This window comes from Rhincodon typus, chromosome 16, assembly GCF_021869965.1.
Source record: "Rhincodon typus isolate 14 chromosome 16, sRhiTyp1.1, whole genome shotgun sequence".
NCBI lineage: Eukaryota > Metazoa > Chordata > Chondrichthyes > Orectolobiformes > Rhincodontidae > Rhincodon > Rhincodon typus.
In genome coordinates, this window is record NC_063347.1 from 13623491 (window position 1) to 13643046 (window position 19556).

Below are 19556 nucleotides of genomic sequence, written 5' to 3' on the forward strand. Positions count from 1 at the left end.
TTTGATAAAAATGTAACAAAGAACTGTCCTCCTGGATCTAGGCTTAAAGGAGAATGGAGCTTTACGAAGACTAAGCACATGTATAACACTGTCAAGTGCTAAACATTTAAGGTACAATGTTTCCTCTGGTTTACATGATTTGAATAAGGGCTGTTAATTTTTATGTTGATGTTTTAAAAGTACAAAATTACTGTAATGTTAGAACCTTATCTGAACAAGACATTCATAGTAAATTTAAAGTGGCCCGTTGTTGCTAAGGGAGACTTCAGGAGTTTAGCTGAAGATGATGCTTCCACCCTGATAGCAAGTGCATAATTCAGAACAGCAAGCTCAAAAATATGCCTGTCAAAATGAAATGTGTCCAATCAGAAGATTTAAAGACATGGTGTAAAATACAAGTGAAAGGAAAGAAACCAGGAAAAAACACTCTGAAAACTTAGAAATGATCATGTACACCATATACTTTTGTACATTCATCAACTGACATAGAATTTTCTCAAAACAGTGAACAGTTATTGAGTACATTATTGCTTTATGAGATATTTTGAATAGCATGTCTTGAATTTCCAGGGAGCTGGTTTCACATGTATGATGGACATGTTATTCCAGGAAAAGACCATGCAAGAATGCCACCTGCACGCTAATATACATTCCAGGTTAAAACACATTTTGATGGCTGTTATTTCTATCATTCTTTAACAAACTGACATTAATTTAGCAGTAACATAGTTCTCAGTCTGAAATATTAACTGAGGCAACCATCCAACTATAAAGACTACTAACAACTAGTTCTTAAGGTTCTCCTTTTAGTTTCTTTCCCATTGCATTCCAGTTGGCAGCAGCTGACTCAACAACAGTCGTCAAATAGCTTCCTTCATACATGTAGAACACAGTTTTATCGTTACAGTTCCTTCTTCATCCAGAAGACAGGAAGTCCTTTGACATCTCTATAGGGGGTCTCCAACAGGCTCTGTGTAGTGTTTCCTTTCTGCTGAAATGGTCTGTAGTGGTCTCCTGATGTATGGGAATGACAAGGTAATTGGGTTAACTGTGAGGGTGGAAGGGGGGGTGGGTGTGGGGGTGAAACATTTAACTGTGGAGGGGTTGACAAATAAGACGCAGGAGCTTGATGTTGTCCAGGTTGTGGAGAGAATGTGGCAAAGGAATTGGATCGAGAAGTTACTGACCCATTTGACAGGGAAGATGAGATTGGATGAGATGGTGGACGAGGACTGAGTTTACATGTTTGAGCAGAGGCAGAAATTGGAGGGGTAGATATTTGTAAAGGGGGAATAGGTGGTGAAATAGGGGGAGGTTTAGGAGTTGGGTGTGGGGTCTGTAAATGTAAATGAGCTGATGAGGAATTTGGAGATTTAGGGTGCGTAGTCATACCTGAACATACATAACTTGAACAACCTAAAACTGTCCTTAATGATTTAGAGTGACTGGAATTAGATGACTGTGGCAGAGTAGAACCCACAGACAACTTTTCAAGGAATTCCATGTGCATGAATGTGGTCATCGACCCCGCATTCTGGACTGGATTTGATAACACATATCCCAAATGGGAATAGAAATGTTGTTTATCATGAGTACTGAGATATAGCGTGTTGAACCCACGACGTTTGGCATAGGTTTCTGTGGCTTCCATTAACTTTCTACCATAACCTTTGCCCCGGAATTCCTTAGCAACAACAACTGTCTCCACAAATAAGCCTGTGGGCTTGCCAACTACATGAGAGAGCCTGCTGTGACCCAACAGTTGTCCTTTGGTTTCATTCCTAGGATTGTCTACATTCTTCACAGTCCTTATCAACACGAGGCAAACTGGAAAACAATTGGAGGATTTATGGAGTGAATGAATCCGAGATGCTTTGCTCCTCTTCCATTCTTCATTGATGAGGTCTGCACAGGCCTCCACAAACTCTGGATAGTGATGCAGAGGAACTGCTCTCAAATCTTCAGCAATAATCTTCTCACACTAACAGCAATGAAATGTTAGAGTTCAAGTGAGTGACCAATGTGCTAATATTAAAGTGCTAACAAAAAGAATATTCATTTTTGGGGAAAGAGAGCAGATCACACTTAAATACCATAAACCAGATTTCTCATTCTGTAATCAATATAAAAATAAAGCATATCTATTGTTTGAATGTGCAATTTTTCTCTCACAATACAATTAGGTCCTGTCACATCATGAAAAACTGGCAAGCCACCACTGCAGCAGAGTTCATCTTCATCTGGTCACATTAAGATTTGTTTTTAATATATACTAGTTAATCACCATTGTGCATGGACAGACAAGGTCCAGACAATATTATAAAGTTTTATTCTGACGTTGGAAAATGTCATGACAGTAGACTAAAAATAGCAGGCAATGTCAAGTGGTCAGTGTAATAGGTGATTGAAGATTAACAAGATGAAAAATTAAAAATAAGGTATAACAAAATATAAGATAACACAGTGTAGAGCTGGATGAACACAGCAGGCCAAGCAGCGTCACAGGAGCAGGAAAGTTGACGTTTTGGGTCGAGACCCTTCTTCAGAAATGGGGGAGGGGAAGGGGATTCTGATATAAATAGGGAGAGAGAGGGAGGTGGATAGAAGATGGATAAAGGAGAAGGTAGGTGGAGAGGAGACAGACAGGTCAAAGAGGCGGGGTTGGAGCCAGTAAAGGTGAATGTAGGTGGGGAGTTAGGGAGGACGGACAGGTCAAGGAGGAGGGATGAGGTTAGTGGGTAGGAGATGGGGGTGGGCCTTGAGGTGGGAGGAATGGTTAGGGGACGAGCTGGGCTGGTTTTGGGATGCGGTCGGGGAAGGGGAGATTTTGAAGCTTGTGAAGTCCACATTGATACCCTTGGGCTGCAGGGTTCCCAAGCGGAATATGAGATGCTGCTCCTGCAGCTTTCGGGTGGCATCATTGTGGCAATGCAGGAGGCCCAGGATGGACATGTCGTCCAAGGAGTGGGAGGGGGAGTGGAAATGGTTCGCGACTGGGAGATGTAGTTGTTTGTTGCAAACTGAGCGTAGGTGTTCCGCAAAGCGGTCCCCAAGCCTCCGCTTGGTTTCCCCTATGTAGAGGAGACCACAACGGGAACAGCGGATGCAGTATACCACATTAGCAGATGTGCAGGTGAACATCTGTTTGATGTGGAAGGTCTTCTTAGGGCCTGGGATGGGGGTGAGGGGGGAAGTGTAGGGGCAGCTGTAGCACTTCCTGCGGTTGCAGGGAAAACTGCCGGGGGTGGTGGGGCTGGAGGGGAGTGTGGAGCGGACAAGGGAGTCACAGAGAGAGTGGTCCCTCCGGAAAGCAGATAAGGGTGGGGAGGGAAAAATGTCTTTGGTAGTGGGGTCAGATTGCAGATGGCGGAAGTGTTGGAGGATGATGCGTTGGATCCGGAGGTTGATGGGGTGGTACGTGAGGACGAGGGGGATTCTGTTTTGGTTGTTATTGCGGGTAGGGGGTGTGAGGGATGAGTTGCGGGAAATGCGAGAGACACGTCAAGGGCATTTTCGACCACTGTGGAGGGGAAGTTGCGGTCCTTGAAAAACGAGGACATCTGGGATGTCCGGGAGTGGAATGCTTCATCTCGGGAGCAGATGCGGCAGAGGCGAAGGAATTGGGAATAGGGGATGGCCTTTTTGTAGGAAGGTGGGTGAGAGGAGGTGTATTCTAGGTAGCTGTGGGAGTCAGTAGGCTTGAAATGGATACGTTTTCCAGGTGGATGCCAGAGATGGAGATGGAGATAGAGATAGAGAGGTCCAGGAAGAAGAGAGAGGTATCAGAGATGGTCCTGGTGAACTTAAGGTTGGGGTGGAAGGTGTTAGTGAAGTGGATGAACTGTTCGAGCTCCTCGTGGGAACACGAGGCGGCGCCGATATTTGCGGAACTCCTACGTTCAGTTCACAATAAACAACTACACCTCCCAGTCGTGAACCATTTCAACTCCCCCTCCCACTCCTTGGACGACATGTCCATCCTGGGCCTCCTGCATTGCCACAATGATGCCACACGAAAGCTGCAGGAGCAGCATCTCATATTTCGCTTGGGAACCCTGCAGCCCAAGGGTATCAATGTGGACTTCACAAGCTTCAAAATCTCCCCTCCCCCGACCGCATCCCAAAACCAGCCCAGCTCGTCCCCTAACCACTCCTCCCACCTCAAGCCCCACCCCCATCTCGTACCCACTAACCTCATCCCTCCTCCTTGACCTGTCCGTTCTCCCTGGACCGACCTATCTCCTCCCTAACTCCCCACCTACATTCACCTTTACTGGCTCCAACCCCGCCTTTTTGACCTGTCTGTCTCCTCTCCACCTATCTTCTCCTTTATCCATCTTCTATCCACCTCCCTATTTATTTCAGAATCCCCTTCCCCTCCCCCATTTCTGAAGAAGGGTCTCGACCCAAAACGTCAACTTTCCTGCTCCTGTGATGCTGCTTGGCCTGCTGTGTTCATCCAGCTCTACACCGTGTTATCTCAGATTCTCCAGCATTGGCAGTTCCTCCTATCTCTATAACAAAATATATATTTTTTCAGTCCCAACAAGAAAACTCAAACAACCACGACCAACACAGACCACATGTATTACTACACCCGACAACAACAACAAAATGTTACTCATGAACAGTGCAAAACAACTAAAGCAGACAACATTTAATTGATATCGCACCAGCTATGCAGAATCAATAAAATTTTACTGTATGATCATGATTAATAAACACAGAAAAGAGGACAATGATATACTAAAGAAATATACAAACTGATCAGCGGGCAGCAGAATATTAATAACAAATTAAAGAAATGGGAATGATGAATGATAAAAACCTGTTAGCAGCAATACATTAATGAAGTGAAAAGGGCTGGCGCTGGATTTGCAGTAATGAGAAGAAGAAATGAAGTGAATTAAACCAAAGATGAAAGAATATTTTGAACAGCTGATCTTAAGAATAAAATAGGATGTGCTGGAAAAACTCAGATCTGGCAGCATCTGTGGAGACGGAAACAGAGTAATGTTTTAAATCTAATATGACTCTTCAGAACTGAAAGGAGCTTAAAAATGGTGTTTTTTTGTTAATGCTGCTGACGGAGAAGGAGGAAGAGTAAGTGGAACAGATGTGAGGGTGCCCATAGCTGAAGATCGAGGGATGATGACTGTGGTAAAGGAGAGATAGAGAGAAAACAGGTGCCAATGAAGGTGTGAAAAGGAGAATATCGAATTGTTCTCTCCATTGTACCATAGATGCTGCTAGACCTTCCAAGGTTTTCTAGCAAGTTGTTTTAATTTCAGATTTTCAACATCCACAGAATTTTCTTTTTATTTTAAAAAGCCATGTGGACAAGCAGGTGGTTAGTATATTAAATGGAAGGGTAGCAATGTGTCCAGAACTGGAGGGCCTAAACCAAAATGCGGAGTAGATGAGAAAATAAAAGAAGGCAGTGAAATAAAAGAACATGATTGGTGGACATATATTGAAAACCAACAGCTCTCAAAATATTGAGGTGCAGGCTTGACATAAAAAGGGTATGTAAGGTTTGATTTATAACGAAAGGCTGGATAGGCTGGGACTTTTTTCACTGGAGCGTAGGAGGTTGAGACACGACCTTATAGAAGTTTATAAAATAATGAGGGGTTTAGATAGAGTTAATGGTAGTTGTCTTTTCCCGAGTATGGGGGATTTCAAGCCTAGGGGGCACATTTTTAAGTGAGAGGAGAGAGATTTAAAAAAGAGAGGCAGATTTTTTACACAGGGGGTGTTTCGCGTGTGGAATGAACTTCCTCAGTAAGTGGTAGATGTGGGGACAAATACAAAGTTTAAAAGACATTTCGATAGACATGTGAATAGGAATGATTTGGAGGGATATGGGCCAGGAGGAGGCAGATGGGAGTAGTTTAGTTTAGGATTATGCTCAGCATGGACTGGTTGGACCAAAGGGTCTGCTTCTGTGTTGTATGACTCTATGACTAACAGGAAATGACAATGATCTAACAATGATCAAGGATGAAGTAGGGTGTTTCCTCACAGCAAGCTATTACCATTAAGCCTTGTGGTCAATCCACTGCAGTCAGCATCCCCTCCCTGAGAATTCCATTGTGCTTGCTTACCTGTTTCTGCAGGACCCACTGCTGATCATCTGGGTAGGTCTCATTGTAATACTAGCACCAGCCACCAGTTCTAGGTGGCATTGCTGGCACTGAAGAGTTACTGGCCTCCGATGAGAGGCAATTTTTATGGGGTAGGCTATTGAAAAGCTGCAATTAAGTGATCATGGTGTGGCAGCGAGCCCCATTGCAGGGATTCCACCGTAGTTAGGAATTCTGTTTCGTCAGAAACTCAGAGCAATCTGGTTGACGGGTTGCCACAAAATTCCTTAGGAGAGGATGAGTTCCCTGCCATTTAAATTCCATCCCACTACCACAGTTTTGTTCTCCTTACTCTATAGGATGGTTCTGATAAAGTGCAACAATGGTTCCATAGAATAAGTCCTGGAAGAAGGAGATTATTCAAAGAGGAGAGATTGAGTAGATTGGGAGATAGTAAGAACTATGCTGGAGTCAGAGATAACACCCAAAACGTCAACTTTCCTGCTCCTCTGATGCTGCCTGGCCTGCTGTGCTCCTCCAACTCGACACCGAGTAGAGTGGGTTGTGTTTGGTAGAGTTTAAAAAAAGTGACAGGAGATCCCATTGAAACATTATGGTGATACAGAGACGATATTCCCCAAAAGGCCAAAGTCTCAGAATAAGGGTTGGCTTTTCATAATGGAGATGAAGAAAAATTTCTTCACTCTAAGAGATATGGAATAATGGAATTCTCCTCCACTCCACTGAACTTTGCATACTCGGTTGTTGAGTATATTTAAGACAGAAGTCAGCAAATATTTGGATACCCAGTAAATTAATTAAGGGATATAGTGGTAATACAAGCAGAATAAGTGGAGGTAGATCGGCAATGAGAAATAAGGTTCAAAGAACTAAATGGTTTCCTCCTGTTTCAAACATTATGCACTAAATTATATTCATTTACAACTTTAACAAAGTAAAACTTCTCAAGGCATTTTAGTACAAAAAATTAAAGGGCTTGAACAATTAAATGAATTGGCTGCATGCTACAAAGATATTAAAGGATATGTTGATCACATGCACAGAAAGTTGCTTGTCTTGTAAAAGACTACAGATTTTCACTGTTAAAATGTAAACTGAAATGGACGTTGTATTGCTAGAGATAAACCAAGAGAGTTTTCTAACTTGAAAATCAAGTGTTGCAAATTTTTGAGCTGTGCAATACAATGTTGCCTTTGAAGCACTGAAGAGCACAATTTGAGACTGAATTAGGCAAATGCTTAACTCTGAATGACACAGAGTGTTAAAAGCTTAAGTGTCAGGGCAATAGAGAAAAACATCCAGAGTCTGCAAACAGAAAGCATCCATCTCTCCCTCTCTCAATAGGAAAAGGTGGAAAGTTTAAAAGAAAGAATTCTAATACAAAAGAACTAGGTCCATCTGGTCAACTATCAAATCAAAGAACAACCATCACTGCGCAGATAACAGCATATTATCACTGCTAAAAATAAAAAAAAACAAAGACTGAGAGAGATCATTTAACCCCACTCTTGAAATCTGGATTCCTGATCTTCTGAATTTTGGTTATCCTGTTAATATTCTTTTTCCACTGATAGTTCCTGTGGTAAACTTTAGTTTGTTTTTTAACTGTGAATGAGTGTGTGTGTATGTCCAATTTTTGAAGAGGTACACTTACATAGTTGTAGATAAGAAATCTTTTTTTTTCTCAGTCTTTCATTAAATTTAATTGTGTTACAATAAATAATTGTTTCTGTCCACTGACAAAACATGGTGTGAATGTTTTCTGTCCTGAAAAACAGGCAGTCAAGCTAACTGGTAACCTTGGTGGCTCCTACTCGTTGATTACAACTCTGCCGTCAACACTGTAATTCCAACCAAACAAATCTCCAAACTCCTAGACCTAGGTCTCTGCTCCATTCTCTGCAACTGGATCCTCAACTTCCTGATCCACAGACCACAATCAGTGGAAATAGGCAACAGGTCCATGACAATGCTCAACACTGGTGCCCCACAAGGCTGTGTACTCAGCCTCTCGTTATACTCCCTGTACACTCATGACTATGTGGCCAAATTTTGTCCTAACTCCATCTATAAGTTCGCTGATGGCACCACCGTTGTCGGCCGGATCTCAAACAATGAGAAGACAGAATACAGATAGAGTGCTTGGTGGTATGGTGTCAAGCTAACAATCTCTTCCTCAATGTCAGCAAAATGAAAGAGCTGGTCATCGACTTCAGGAAGCAAGGTGGAGGGCATGTCCCTGTCTACATCAATGGAGCTGAGGTGAGGACAATGGAAAGCGTCAAGTTCCTAGGAGTGACGATCACCAATAATCTGTTCTAGTCCACTCATGTTGATGCATCAGTCAAGAAAGCATAATAATGCCTCTACTTCCTCTGGAGGCTAAGGAAATTTGGCATGTCCATAAAGACTCTTACCAATTTTTATAGATGCACCACAGAAACCATTCTATCTGGACACATCACGGCTTGGTATGGCAACTACTCTGCCCAGGGCTGTAAGAAATTACAGAGAGTTGTGAACACAGCCCAGTCCATCACGCAAACCAACCTGCCATCCATTGACTCCATCTGTACTTCTTGCTGCCTCGGAAAGGCAGCCAACATATTGGTTATAATCTCTTCCAACCTCTTCTGTTGGGCAGAAGATACAAAAGCTTAAACACCTTCACTATAGCTGTAACATTGTATTCCTCACTCTGTTCTATTACCCCTATAGACCTTGTATGGTATGATCTGCCTGTACTGCATGCAAAACAAACCTTTTCACTGACCTAATTTCATGAGACAATAATTAATCAAATCAAATCAAATAATTAGGATTTTATACATTTTGGGATGGCTGGTGGAAAACTAGAACATGATTAACTTTTCCCAGTTAAGTCATAACAGTCTATTAGTAACTGGAAGTCATGCAGGAAGAGGAGAAACTCCATTTTGCCCCGATTCATAATCTGACCCGAGTATCATGTAATACTAAAAGATTTTCACTGCAGGAAATTGCAGCCATTGTCTCACTCAATTAGTTTCTGTTCCATTATAATGCCACTCAGTAATGTTCTAATGTAGAAGTGCTATATTTACAATATATCCCAGCTTGATCCAAATGGAAAGACAAATGCCATAAACAGTGGCAGCTGGGTTAATCATTTTCTCCCCATTCACTCCAGGCTTACTTTGAAATGCATGTCATTCTTTCGCTAAGAAATTGGAGGAAGACCCGAGTCTACAACTTATAGTGTTATTGTAGAGGTACTTTCAAGATAGAGAAACCTCTGCACTAAAAGGAGGGGTGTGTTTCTGATATTGATTGTGGTGTCTTGGAGCAGCTGGCTTGTGAACATTGATATTTACCAAGTTTTTAATTGCTCAGTTTGCTTTGTTCAGAAACAACCCAAGGCCATGAAGATTCTGAGAAAAATCTACAATGACTCCTGGCTATTTTTCAGATCTTTAACAAATATATAAAGCACTGAAATGTTACGTGCCTACTATTAGATTCTACTAAAATCCTAATGACAACGAAGTCATGCCAGTCCCCTATTACACTACACTGGTGCATTCTCTGTTATCTTGATATGGATTCATAACTGCAGATTTAATCATTGCATGAATGATCAATGTACTTGGGATCAATCCCGTAACAGTACATATGTAATTCTGCAAAAATATGTTTCAAATTGAAAATGAGTTCCAACTGTACAGAGAAACAAAAGCATATCTATATGCATGAGCATCGCAGGCAAAAGCATTGTTTTTAGTACGGCTATCTCTTAGCTCTGCTTACATTTTGCCGAAGGATGTATGACTGAAGAAGTTATGAAGAAAACAATAATTCCGTTAATAATTCAACGTGAAACAAAATTTAATAGATAATCAGGACAGTTAATCTCAAAGTGGGTTAGGGTAGTTGGAACGGAGGAGAAGGGAAGGAAGGAGAGAGGCTGGTGGCAGTTTGTCCTCATCTGTATTTACTTCCCTAAAATATACAAGACAGATTTTAAGAACACAATGATTCTCATAACTTAGAAAGATACATCTGAATATATATTTGAACTTCTGGCAGCATTCAACTTAACAAGTGGCGAAATGACACTCTGAATGGAAATGTTATCCTAGCAATAAATTGTAGAAATCAGTTTAAAAGAAAACTGGACCATAACTGATTCTTTTACAGCAGGGAAGGGGTTTTGACAAAAACCAAGCAGCAGGAAGTGACTAAACTTCTTGTGACAGTTACACAAAGAACATTTCTGAGCAATTCCCTTTTTCAACTATATAAGATTGGCAGATTAAACACATACAAATGACATTTTTTGTTTGCTCACTGTTAAGCTTTATATCTTGACAAGTAAATTACCAATCAGGAAGATATTTTCTTCATTCACAAAGCTGTTGTGTTGTACTTTATTATGCCTTTTAAAACGTTTGTGTTTCAGTTGATAGAAAACTGCAGCATTTAATGACTGAATCCCACTCACTATTGTTACAATTTCTAAATCAAAATTACTCAGGTGTATGATTATTTTAGTTATAAGTCACACGACACCAGGTAATAGCCCAAAATGTTTATTTGAAATCACAAGCTTTTGGAGCTCAGTCCCTTCATCAGGTGCAGTGTGAGAGAGCACACAGACATAGCACTTACAGGAAGAGAGAGCAAAAAATTTAAAAAGTGGAGTGTCGAATAATACGTCCCTGCAGGTGATCAAAAGTATCAGATGGTGTGAGTGTCAACAGCCGAATAACAACTTCCTCAGAAGATAGACACAGGATACGACTGATAGAGTACCCTTCATCGTCCAGTACTTCTCCGGAGCAGAGAGACTACACCATGTTCTTTGAAGCCTTTTACATGTCATTGATGATGAGAATCTTGGCAAGATCATCCCTATGCCTCTACTTCTCACCTTCAAACAACCTCCAAGCCTCAAACAGACCATTGTTCGCAGCAAACTACCCAATCTTCAGGACAACATTGAACACAACACCACACAACCCTGTCACGGCAACCTCTGCAAGACGTCAGATCATCTGCACGGATACTATCACTACACATGGGAACACCATCCACCATGTACACGGCAGATACTCGTGACTCGGCAAATGTTGTTTGTCTCATATGCTGCAGGCAAGAATGCCCTGAGGCATGGTATATTGGCGAGATCATACAGATTCTCTGACAACATATGAATGGACACTGCGCAACAATCACCAGACAGGACCGATCCCTTCCAATCGGGGAACACTTCAATGTTGAAGGACATTCAGCCTCTGATCTTCAGGTAAGAGTCCTCCAAGACAGACTTCAAGGTACACAACAATGCAAAATCGCCCAGCAGAGACTGATAGCCAAGTTTTGTACCTATGAAGATGGCCTCAACCGTGATCTTGGGTTCATGTTGTGCTACATGTGACCCCACCACACTGTCCTGAATCTGTAAAATCTTCCTTATTGTCCTGACATCTTGATATATTGTTGTGATCTCTGTACTTAATTAGTTTGTAGTTTTGGATTACTTATTACTTTGGTTAGACGCTCAGCATGTGACTCTTATACTTATCATGTTATTCCAGTCATTTGGTTTGTCTCTAGCAGCACCATATTTTAAATTTTTTGTAATTACCTCTCTGCCTCATTTAATTGGATCATAGGTCATCCCTTTACTTGTTATTCAGCTGTTGACACTTTACTCACACTAACTGACACTTTTGATCACTCGCAGAGACTTATTATTCAACACTCCACTTGCATGATCTTTTGATCTCTCTGCCCATAAATTGTGTGTCAGTGTGCTTCTCTCTCACTAAACCTGACGAAGGGGCTATGCTCTGAAAGCTTGTGATTTTAAATAAAGCTATTGAACTATAACCTGATGTTGTGTGACTTCTGACTTTGTCCACCCCAGTCCAACACTGGGTCCTCCACATCATATTTTAGTTATGTACACACAGCCAATTTTTGCTTGAACAGCAAATGCTACTGACAATGGAAAAGTTATTGGACCTAAAATCTTACATAATATAAAAGCATCTTACTTAATTTAAAGCTTAATTTCCCATATCTCAACATCCACAGAACTGATGTGATTTTATTTGGATCCTCGGTCTGGTTGAAACCATTAAACTCCCACAATGCAACATTGATTTTCTAGCTGCTTTGCGTCCAAATTCAGGATCAATCAGCTGAATGAGCAAAAAGGACCAGGGTGTTTTAAACAGAGAATTAAATGTGATTTCACGGATGAGGTGATGGCCTAGTGCTATTATTGCTAGACTATAATTTCTGAGGCCCGGGTTCAAATACCGCCATGGCAGATCGTGGAATTTGAACCTAATAAAAATCTGGATTTAAGAATCTGAGTATGACCATGTAACCACTGTCAACTTTTGAAAACAAACATCTGGTTCATTAATGCTCTTTAAGGAAGAAACTGCCGTCCTTACCTGGTTTGGCCTATGTGACTCCACACCCACAGTAATGTGGTTGACTCTTAACTAGGGTTGGGAAATAAATACTGGCCCAGCCAGTGACATCCACATCCTGTGGATGAATAAATTTAAATAAGTCCCAAATATGTTTGTGTTTTCTGAGATCTTTTTGGAGATTCCAGCAATTGCATTTGCTTCCTCAAATTGTGCCAATTTTCCTATGCACACAGACCTTACTAGGCACATCTTTAAACATTTTTCATCAAGAAATATTCAAATTTACTAAGAAACTGATCAGTATATGCAAACTAAATTATTAAATGGTTCAATGTAGTTTTTTTTGTCATTTTCAGTGACAAATTATTAAATGGTAATAAATTATTAAATTGTTCAATATAGATTTTTTTATCATTTTCAACCAAAAATCCTGGAATTCCCTCCCAATAGCATTGTGGTCAACCTACAGCAGGATGACTGCAGCGGTTCAAAAAGGCAGCTCACCACCACCTTCTCAAGGGCAACTAGGGATGGGCAGCCAGTGACACCCACATCCTACAAATGAATAGAAAAAAATTACATCGGGTTTCTTAGTGATACCTTTATTAAAAGTGATAAATTTTGGTGAAAAACTTGTTGTCAATTGTATTAATAGAAGTACACCTGGTGAACATTCTTAAAAACATCCAAGTGTACATTTTAATGTGGGGAGGAAAAGAAACAACTCGATAGAATAAATTGCTTCATGGTAAATTTAACATTTCTGATCATGAACTTGAACTGCAATCTAACTAGCACAACTCCAATCCCATTTTAGTTGAAAGTTCTTTACTGCAGCCAAAGAGGAACCCTAAGTCCCTGCTCTATTGCCACAAATGCCATCTTACACTAAATACTTCAGATGCTGGAAGACTAACACTAGAGCAAAAATTGTTTTAAATACTCAGCAGGTTAGCAGCATCTGTACAGAGACAAACAGAGTTAATGTTTCTGGTTGACGAAATATTAACAACTTTTTGTATGATTTACTGCTTAAGGTACTTTCTCATCTCTCTCCTTGCTTTTCACCATGGTTACTTAAAGATCACCACTCATTTGTTCCAAAAGAAGGCAACTTTAATAATTGTACAGGCCAGAAGCATAAAACATGGAAGAAGCCCACAGCAAATTAGAATGGGACCCTGGTCTCATATTGCCATTCTAAGGTACTGGTCATCAACTCCTCGCCTCACCAATTGATAACTACAAATCTGCCCACTAGAAGTCTCATTCAAAGCACTCATTTCAGGTTTTACTGTTGGTGACAGGGCCAATTACGGACTGGCAACCTGCTTCTGTTGGTAATCAAAGATCAGTCATTATTTTGAGAGGGTCAAGGTCTCAGTGAGGCAAGATGGATCTGCTGCACAATTGAAGATCGGAACAGATGGCCAATTCTAGAGTAAGCTCCTTAAAAAGCCCACCTCTGCAGCCAGTGGTGTGCCTGCCAATTTGAATGCTTTTTGACTTGCTGTTAAGTATATTTAAGGCAGGTTAAAAAAAACTGACCTGCTGCCTCTCGATGAGGCATTTCAAATACCTTATGCAAACACCCCTCATCCACAAAAATAATCTTTTAAAAAAAATTAGCATGGCCTATCCCCTTGAATTTTTACATTCCTGGCTCAAAGTTTGGTTCCAAATAAAGTGAATGAATGCTGGTCCTCTGTTTTCTCTCCTGATTGGGCTGAATCTCATGCTTTATTGGATAAGTGTCAATTTTATTGAGTTTTATGCAATGTTTGCCTCTGTGAGGCCTATTGAACTTTCTCACACTATCACACCAAAACTCACCCACATAAACCATCTACTTCGCCCCACAGCACTCCTCAACTCTGACGCCAGCTCAATTTTACTACTCACTGTAGCCGGAAGAACGTTGCCTGGATGTTCAGGAATGGACCAGTATTTCTGACCCCCTCATAATATTTAAAAGACTGTTGTGCACCCAGGCAAGCACTGTCAGTCTGGAGTTGCCCTGCACAGTTTGTGACATTTGCTGCAAACATGGTAGTTAAGGGAAACTTGGTGTCTCACTTTGTGGACAGGCATTTGGAAATTGCGGTGGATGTGACGATGCAGAGATGTTCTCTTCTCCCAGGACTGGCATGCCATCAACCCTGCTCGGTTGCTGTCTGGATCACTGTGTTCTCAGCCATCTAGAGGAATGCCCAGCAGTGAAGGAAGATGGTCAATGACCTTCTCTTTGGCCACAGTAAGTGCCACCATCTCCTCTCTACTATCCCACACGCACGCTATCTCTGTTACTGCATTAACCTTCTACCAAGGTTAACAACATCAAACATCTCTCACCATTGCATGCAGTAACTTTCCTCACTTGCTTTCACCCACTCAAACTCCACTACCCTCTTACCTCTGCATGGCCTCTGCACTGCCTACACTCTTGTTCGGGAGACGTCACTACCTTTCCTCCACCAGTACCAGTATTAGCAGCTGTGCCAACTGCTTTCATCTAACTAATTCCCACCCCTTCTCTCCAGGAGAAAATAACCACAACAGGGCAAAAAAGAGCGAGGACTAGTGGATGGCTGCCCAACATTCAGTTCCTTAGCCTCCATGAGGAGAGGAGCATGACCCTGACAACCCTATGTGGCCAACTGACTGTGTCCAAGCCTTTGGACTGATACGGTGGCTCCCACTGACTTACTGTGCTGGGACATCCAGACTGTAGACTGTCTCACTTGATATACCTGAGTACTGCCGAAGGCCATGACAATGTGTGCGTGCGTGCGTGCGTGTGTCTGCATGCGTAAAGCACAAATAGGCAAGGCAAAGCAAAGCAGGGATGCTGGGAACTTCCAGATTGGCTCAAGGTTAGTGAGCACTTAAAGAACAAGTGAGCAATTCTGAAGTGCTGTTTGGTCCAATCTGTGAGCTGGGGATTTGTCACTTTGCACAAAGTATCCTTGCAGCACTATTTCAATGCTTGTTGCACCAAATACTGCTTCACAGAGCAAAAGCATACTGTAAGTGAATCAGAGCTGTGCCATAATGATCCTGAGAGTTTTGCAGGTATTTAATGCAGTGGACAGGGAGTGAGTGTGGTGTATGTCTTATGGTGTGCCTCAAGATTTCATTGCTGGGTGTCCAAGACAGAGGGTCGGAGGAGCAAGAAGTGAGCTGGATTCACCGGGTACCAGTTCAGGCTTTCTTGTTGAGAGTTTTTGGCCTCTCATTTCCTTGTGGCAAGTGGTAGGCGGCAGCCTACTTATGCGGCAAGATGTGCAGTTAATGAGGCCAACAATAAGCAACAACCCCCTTAATAATCATCTTGCTGAACCTAGCGAAAATCACATCTTGGAGCCCAGACATCTGTTGAAAACCGCAATTAGTTGTTCCTGACATTGAGATATGCTTCATTTGACGTCCTTCACAACTTACCCAGATTTTTCGTGATACCCCATATCGTTCAGGGCTCAATAAGATTCCGCCTACAGAACAAACTGAAACCCAAATTTTCTGGTCAGCGGTCTTGATTTTTTCTTGCACTAGTGCTTTTAAGGACTTACTGTACAATGATGAGTACTAGCAAGTTGCTAAAGTGCTGAAGCTGTTCCCCTTTTGACATTGGCTAGTGGAAAGAATGTCCCTTAAGGTCCAGCAACTTTGCAATTTCATGGTGTGTGATTTTTGTGTGTTTTTTAAACATTCTTAAATGTTCTTTTGAACCATGTCTAACTTTCAAAGACTTTTACTTGTTTTTATGCATTTATATCAATGTTAAATGTAATATAAATATAGAAAAGAATGGTGTGACTGGTTGGTTGTTAACTGCTCTGCAAGTTTGCTTTAAAATGCATTTTGTATAATAAAATGCCCCTAGTAGATTACTCAGAATCCTGATCCCACATCTGTGATTAAAGTTTTAGGCAGGCTGGTATAAATTTCTGGGCAAAATCAGGTCTTTGAGCCCAAGTTTTCATCAGCAGGGTCAGTGTGGGATGTATCTACAGAGTTCTTCTAAGTCTCCTGACAATATAAAGATCATAAGCATTGGGGCATCCTTCAGATCCTGATACACAAAAAAAGGGAATGTCTGCTCCTATGATGCTGCTTGGCCTGCTGTGTTCATCCAGCCCTGCACCTTGTTGTCTGGGATTCTCCAGCATCTGCAGTTCCTACTATCTCTGTTCCTACTCTAATTGGAAGATCTGGACCTGTATTTATCAAATACTGCAGGTGCATATCATGCAATTATGCAGACAAGCTGCTTTGAGGGGGGTCTGTCTTAGTACCCCATTGTGCATATCCTAAAGTTGAGGGGCCACTGAATGAACACTGTCTTAAACACTTCTAACTTCACATCATAAGTGAAGAGGTCAATGAGGTCAACCATTTAATAACCTGACTGCAGGGGGGAAACCATTCCACGAGGCCTACACATATTGACAGTGAGGCAGCTATGCCTACACACAAGGACCCCATCGCTTCTACGTAATTGAGAGCTCATTAGCTGCTCACATTCCTGAAATCATTCTTAGCTAATGATATACTTGGGATGAAGAAAATACATTTGATCCTTGTAACTCCTCAATTCCAATGCCAGGACTGTCTTAGTGCTCAAACCTTAGGTGTGCTAGCCAGGACTGCTCAGGGTTTTTGGACACTGACGTCTAAAGGCTCATTGATGCTGTGAGGCTCAGACACATTATCTTTGTGAAGGGGTGAAGGCTGCCCTCAACAAGGACGAGGAAGGCCTGTCTGGGAAAATCAAACTTTCTACGTGTGTCTGGAGAATATCACTGAACCTGAAAGAATTACAGTCTTCTTCTGCACTGATTTTAACCATCACCAGGTAGTTTTACCTTTTCTAGTTGTTTTTGTATTCTTGGGAGTATCTCTTTCATTTCCCTCTGCTGTAACCTGCTGATGCCTAGGGTCTTTCCTTGTTTGTACATGCTGTCACTTCGATAGGCTCTACTTGTGAGGGTATAGCACCAGCTCCTTTGCTGCTGATCAGGTGTGATCCACACAATATCGTTCTATAACCCCACGCTCTGAAGCACCTGACTTCTACCTTCTGTTTTGCCCCTTGCTATGTTACTGCAATTTTTCAATCTAGGGAGTGTGCTCTTTCACACAGTTCATAACAGTCACTCAGCTCAAAAAAACTTTTCTGCTATCTGCTAACCCACCTTCACCTTGGCACATACCTGCCCTCAAAGAATCCAAGTATCAAGATCACCTTCCGTAAAGCTGAGATTAGTTTGAACTTGGATTTCTTATTCAGGTCTTAACTTTGATAACTGGAGTGGGTGGACACATAGAACCATGTTCTACTGGGATATTCTTCACGAATATCAATGACAATGGAAATGGAGGTTGCATCTCTAGCCTACACCCCCATGTCAAGGCCACCTTTCTTTTATTGTGCTAGCTCCATTCAGACCCGATTAGAGCTACAAAAATCCAGCTTCTGGTATCCATTGAACTATCTAGTTCTATGGGCAACTCCTATTCCAAATACACAACAGCCATATCACGTGTGAAGCTGACTGACATGTTGGACAAAACATCATCTAACTGTGCTAAGATGTCATCTGTCATCACTCAACAACACCAAAATCATGGGAAAGTTGGATTTGAGTGAGGAATTCACTAAAGTTATAACAGGATACCTAAATATGATTAGTGACCTTTCAAGTAAAAATGACTGGAGAAGGTGAAAGTAATTATTATCAAAAAGAGCTCCAGTGTTTTGATAAAATTATTGCTTACCCCAAACATATGAATGAAAACAACTTGAACACAAATAAACATAAATCCAACATCTAAAACAAAACGCAGGCTAAAACTGAAAAACTTGAGAACACAAATGGAAGCAACTCAGTTTTTTGCAGCCACTAGTCTGGATCACTCACATTTCCGCTCCCTACTGAAGCACAGATTAATGCGATATTGGATTCAAACAAACAAACTCTCAACATAAATTTCTCATTAACTTTATAAGATTCAAATCAATACTAACTACCAATGGCATAAAGTAGGTTCAGATGTCACTCCTGCAGTTATGAGAAAATGCCACTTTAGAATATCCCAAACAACCTGACATGAGGAGATGATTCCTGAAGCATGAAGGATATGACAGCTATTGCTTGCACTAATACGATGGAGACAGCTCCAACAGTGGAAACACTGTAGCATTTGATTCCTATTTGTTGCTGGTAAAATCTTGCTAAGAACCTTGTCAACCATCTGGAAAGAGTCACCAAATTCAATGATCTTGAAACCCAATAAATCACAGAATTGTTTTACCATTCGGCTCATCATGTCTGTTATCGACTCTTTGAATGAGCATCATTACGTAGTGCCAATCTCCTGCTTTTTCCCCATACCCCTACAAACTATTTCCATCCAAATATTCACTCAATCACCTCTTGAAAGCCTCAACTGAACCTGCCTCCAACACACTACCAGGCAGTGTATTTCCTACTCTAATTACTAGCTCAGTGAACAGGTTTCTTTTCTCACATTACCGTTGCTTCTTTTGTACATCACTTTAAACAACCAGCTTCTCATTCTTGTTCTTTCTTTGAGTGGGAAGAACTTCTACCTATCCACTCTATCTTGCCTTCTATTTTGACAGCCTTGACTAAATTGTCTCTCACCTGCCTTTTCTACAAGGAGAATAGTCCTAACTTCTTCAATCTATCCTCGTAACTGGTTACTCATTCCTGGAAGCATACTTGTAAATTGCTTCTGCAGAAGCTGCAACGCATTCAAATCTTTTCTTAAATGTGGCACCCACAACTGTACACAATACTCCAACTGTGGTTTAACATGTGTCATATGCAAGTTCAACGTCACCTCCTTGCTCTTCTGGTATTTGCTCTTCTAATAAAGTCAAGGATACTGAATGCTTTATTAATGGCTCTCTCCATCTGTCCTGCCACCTTCAATAATCTATACACATATACACCCAGGTCCCTCTGTTCCTGCACTTCCTTTAGAATTGTACTCC

General features: G+C 41.4%; 1 protein-coding gene across 1 annotated transcript; it reads right to left on the reverse strand.

Moving 5' to 3' along the window:
* Nucleotides 1–452: 452 nt before the first annotated feature.
* Nucleotides 453–15047, reverse strand: LOC125485160 (N-alpha-acetyltransferase 80). The gene is made up of 2 exons (XM_048606694.1): nucleotides 14949–15047; nucleotides 453–1981 (listed from the first exon to the last, which is right to left on the reverse strand). Exons 1-2 carry the CDS (start codon nucleotides 15045–15047, stop codon nucleotides 902–904), a joined length of 1179 nt encoding a protein of 392 aa, XP_048462651.1. The 3' UTR covers nucleotides 453–901.
* Between the last annotated feature and the right edge of the window lie 4509 nt (nucleotides 15048–19556).

Excerpts from the sequence above, each read along its gene's own strand:
- LOC125485160 (XM_048606694.1), bottom strand. The coding sequence starts at position 15,047 with ATGAAAGCAGTTGGCACAGCTGCTAATACTGGTACTGGTGGAGGAAAG. Across the intron at positions 1,982-14,948 it reads AGTGCAGAGGCCATGCAGAG|TGTGAGAAGATTATTGCTGA; the intron begins GTAAGAGGGTAG and ends CATTGCTGTTAG.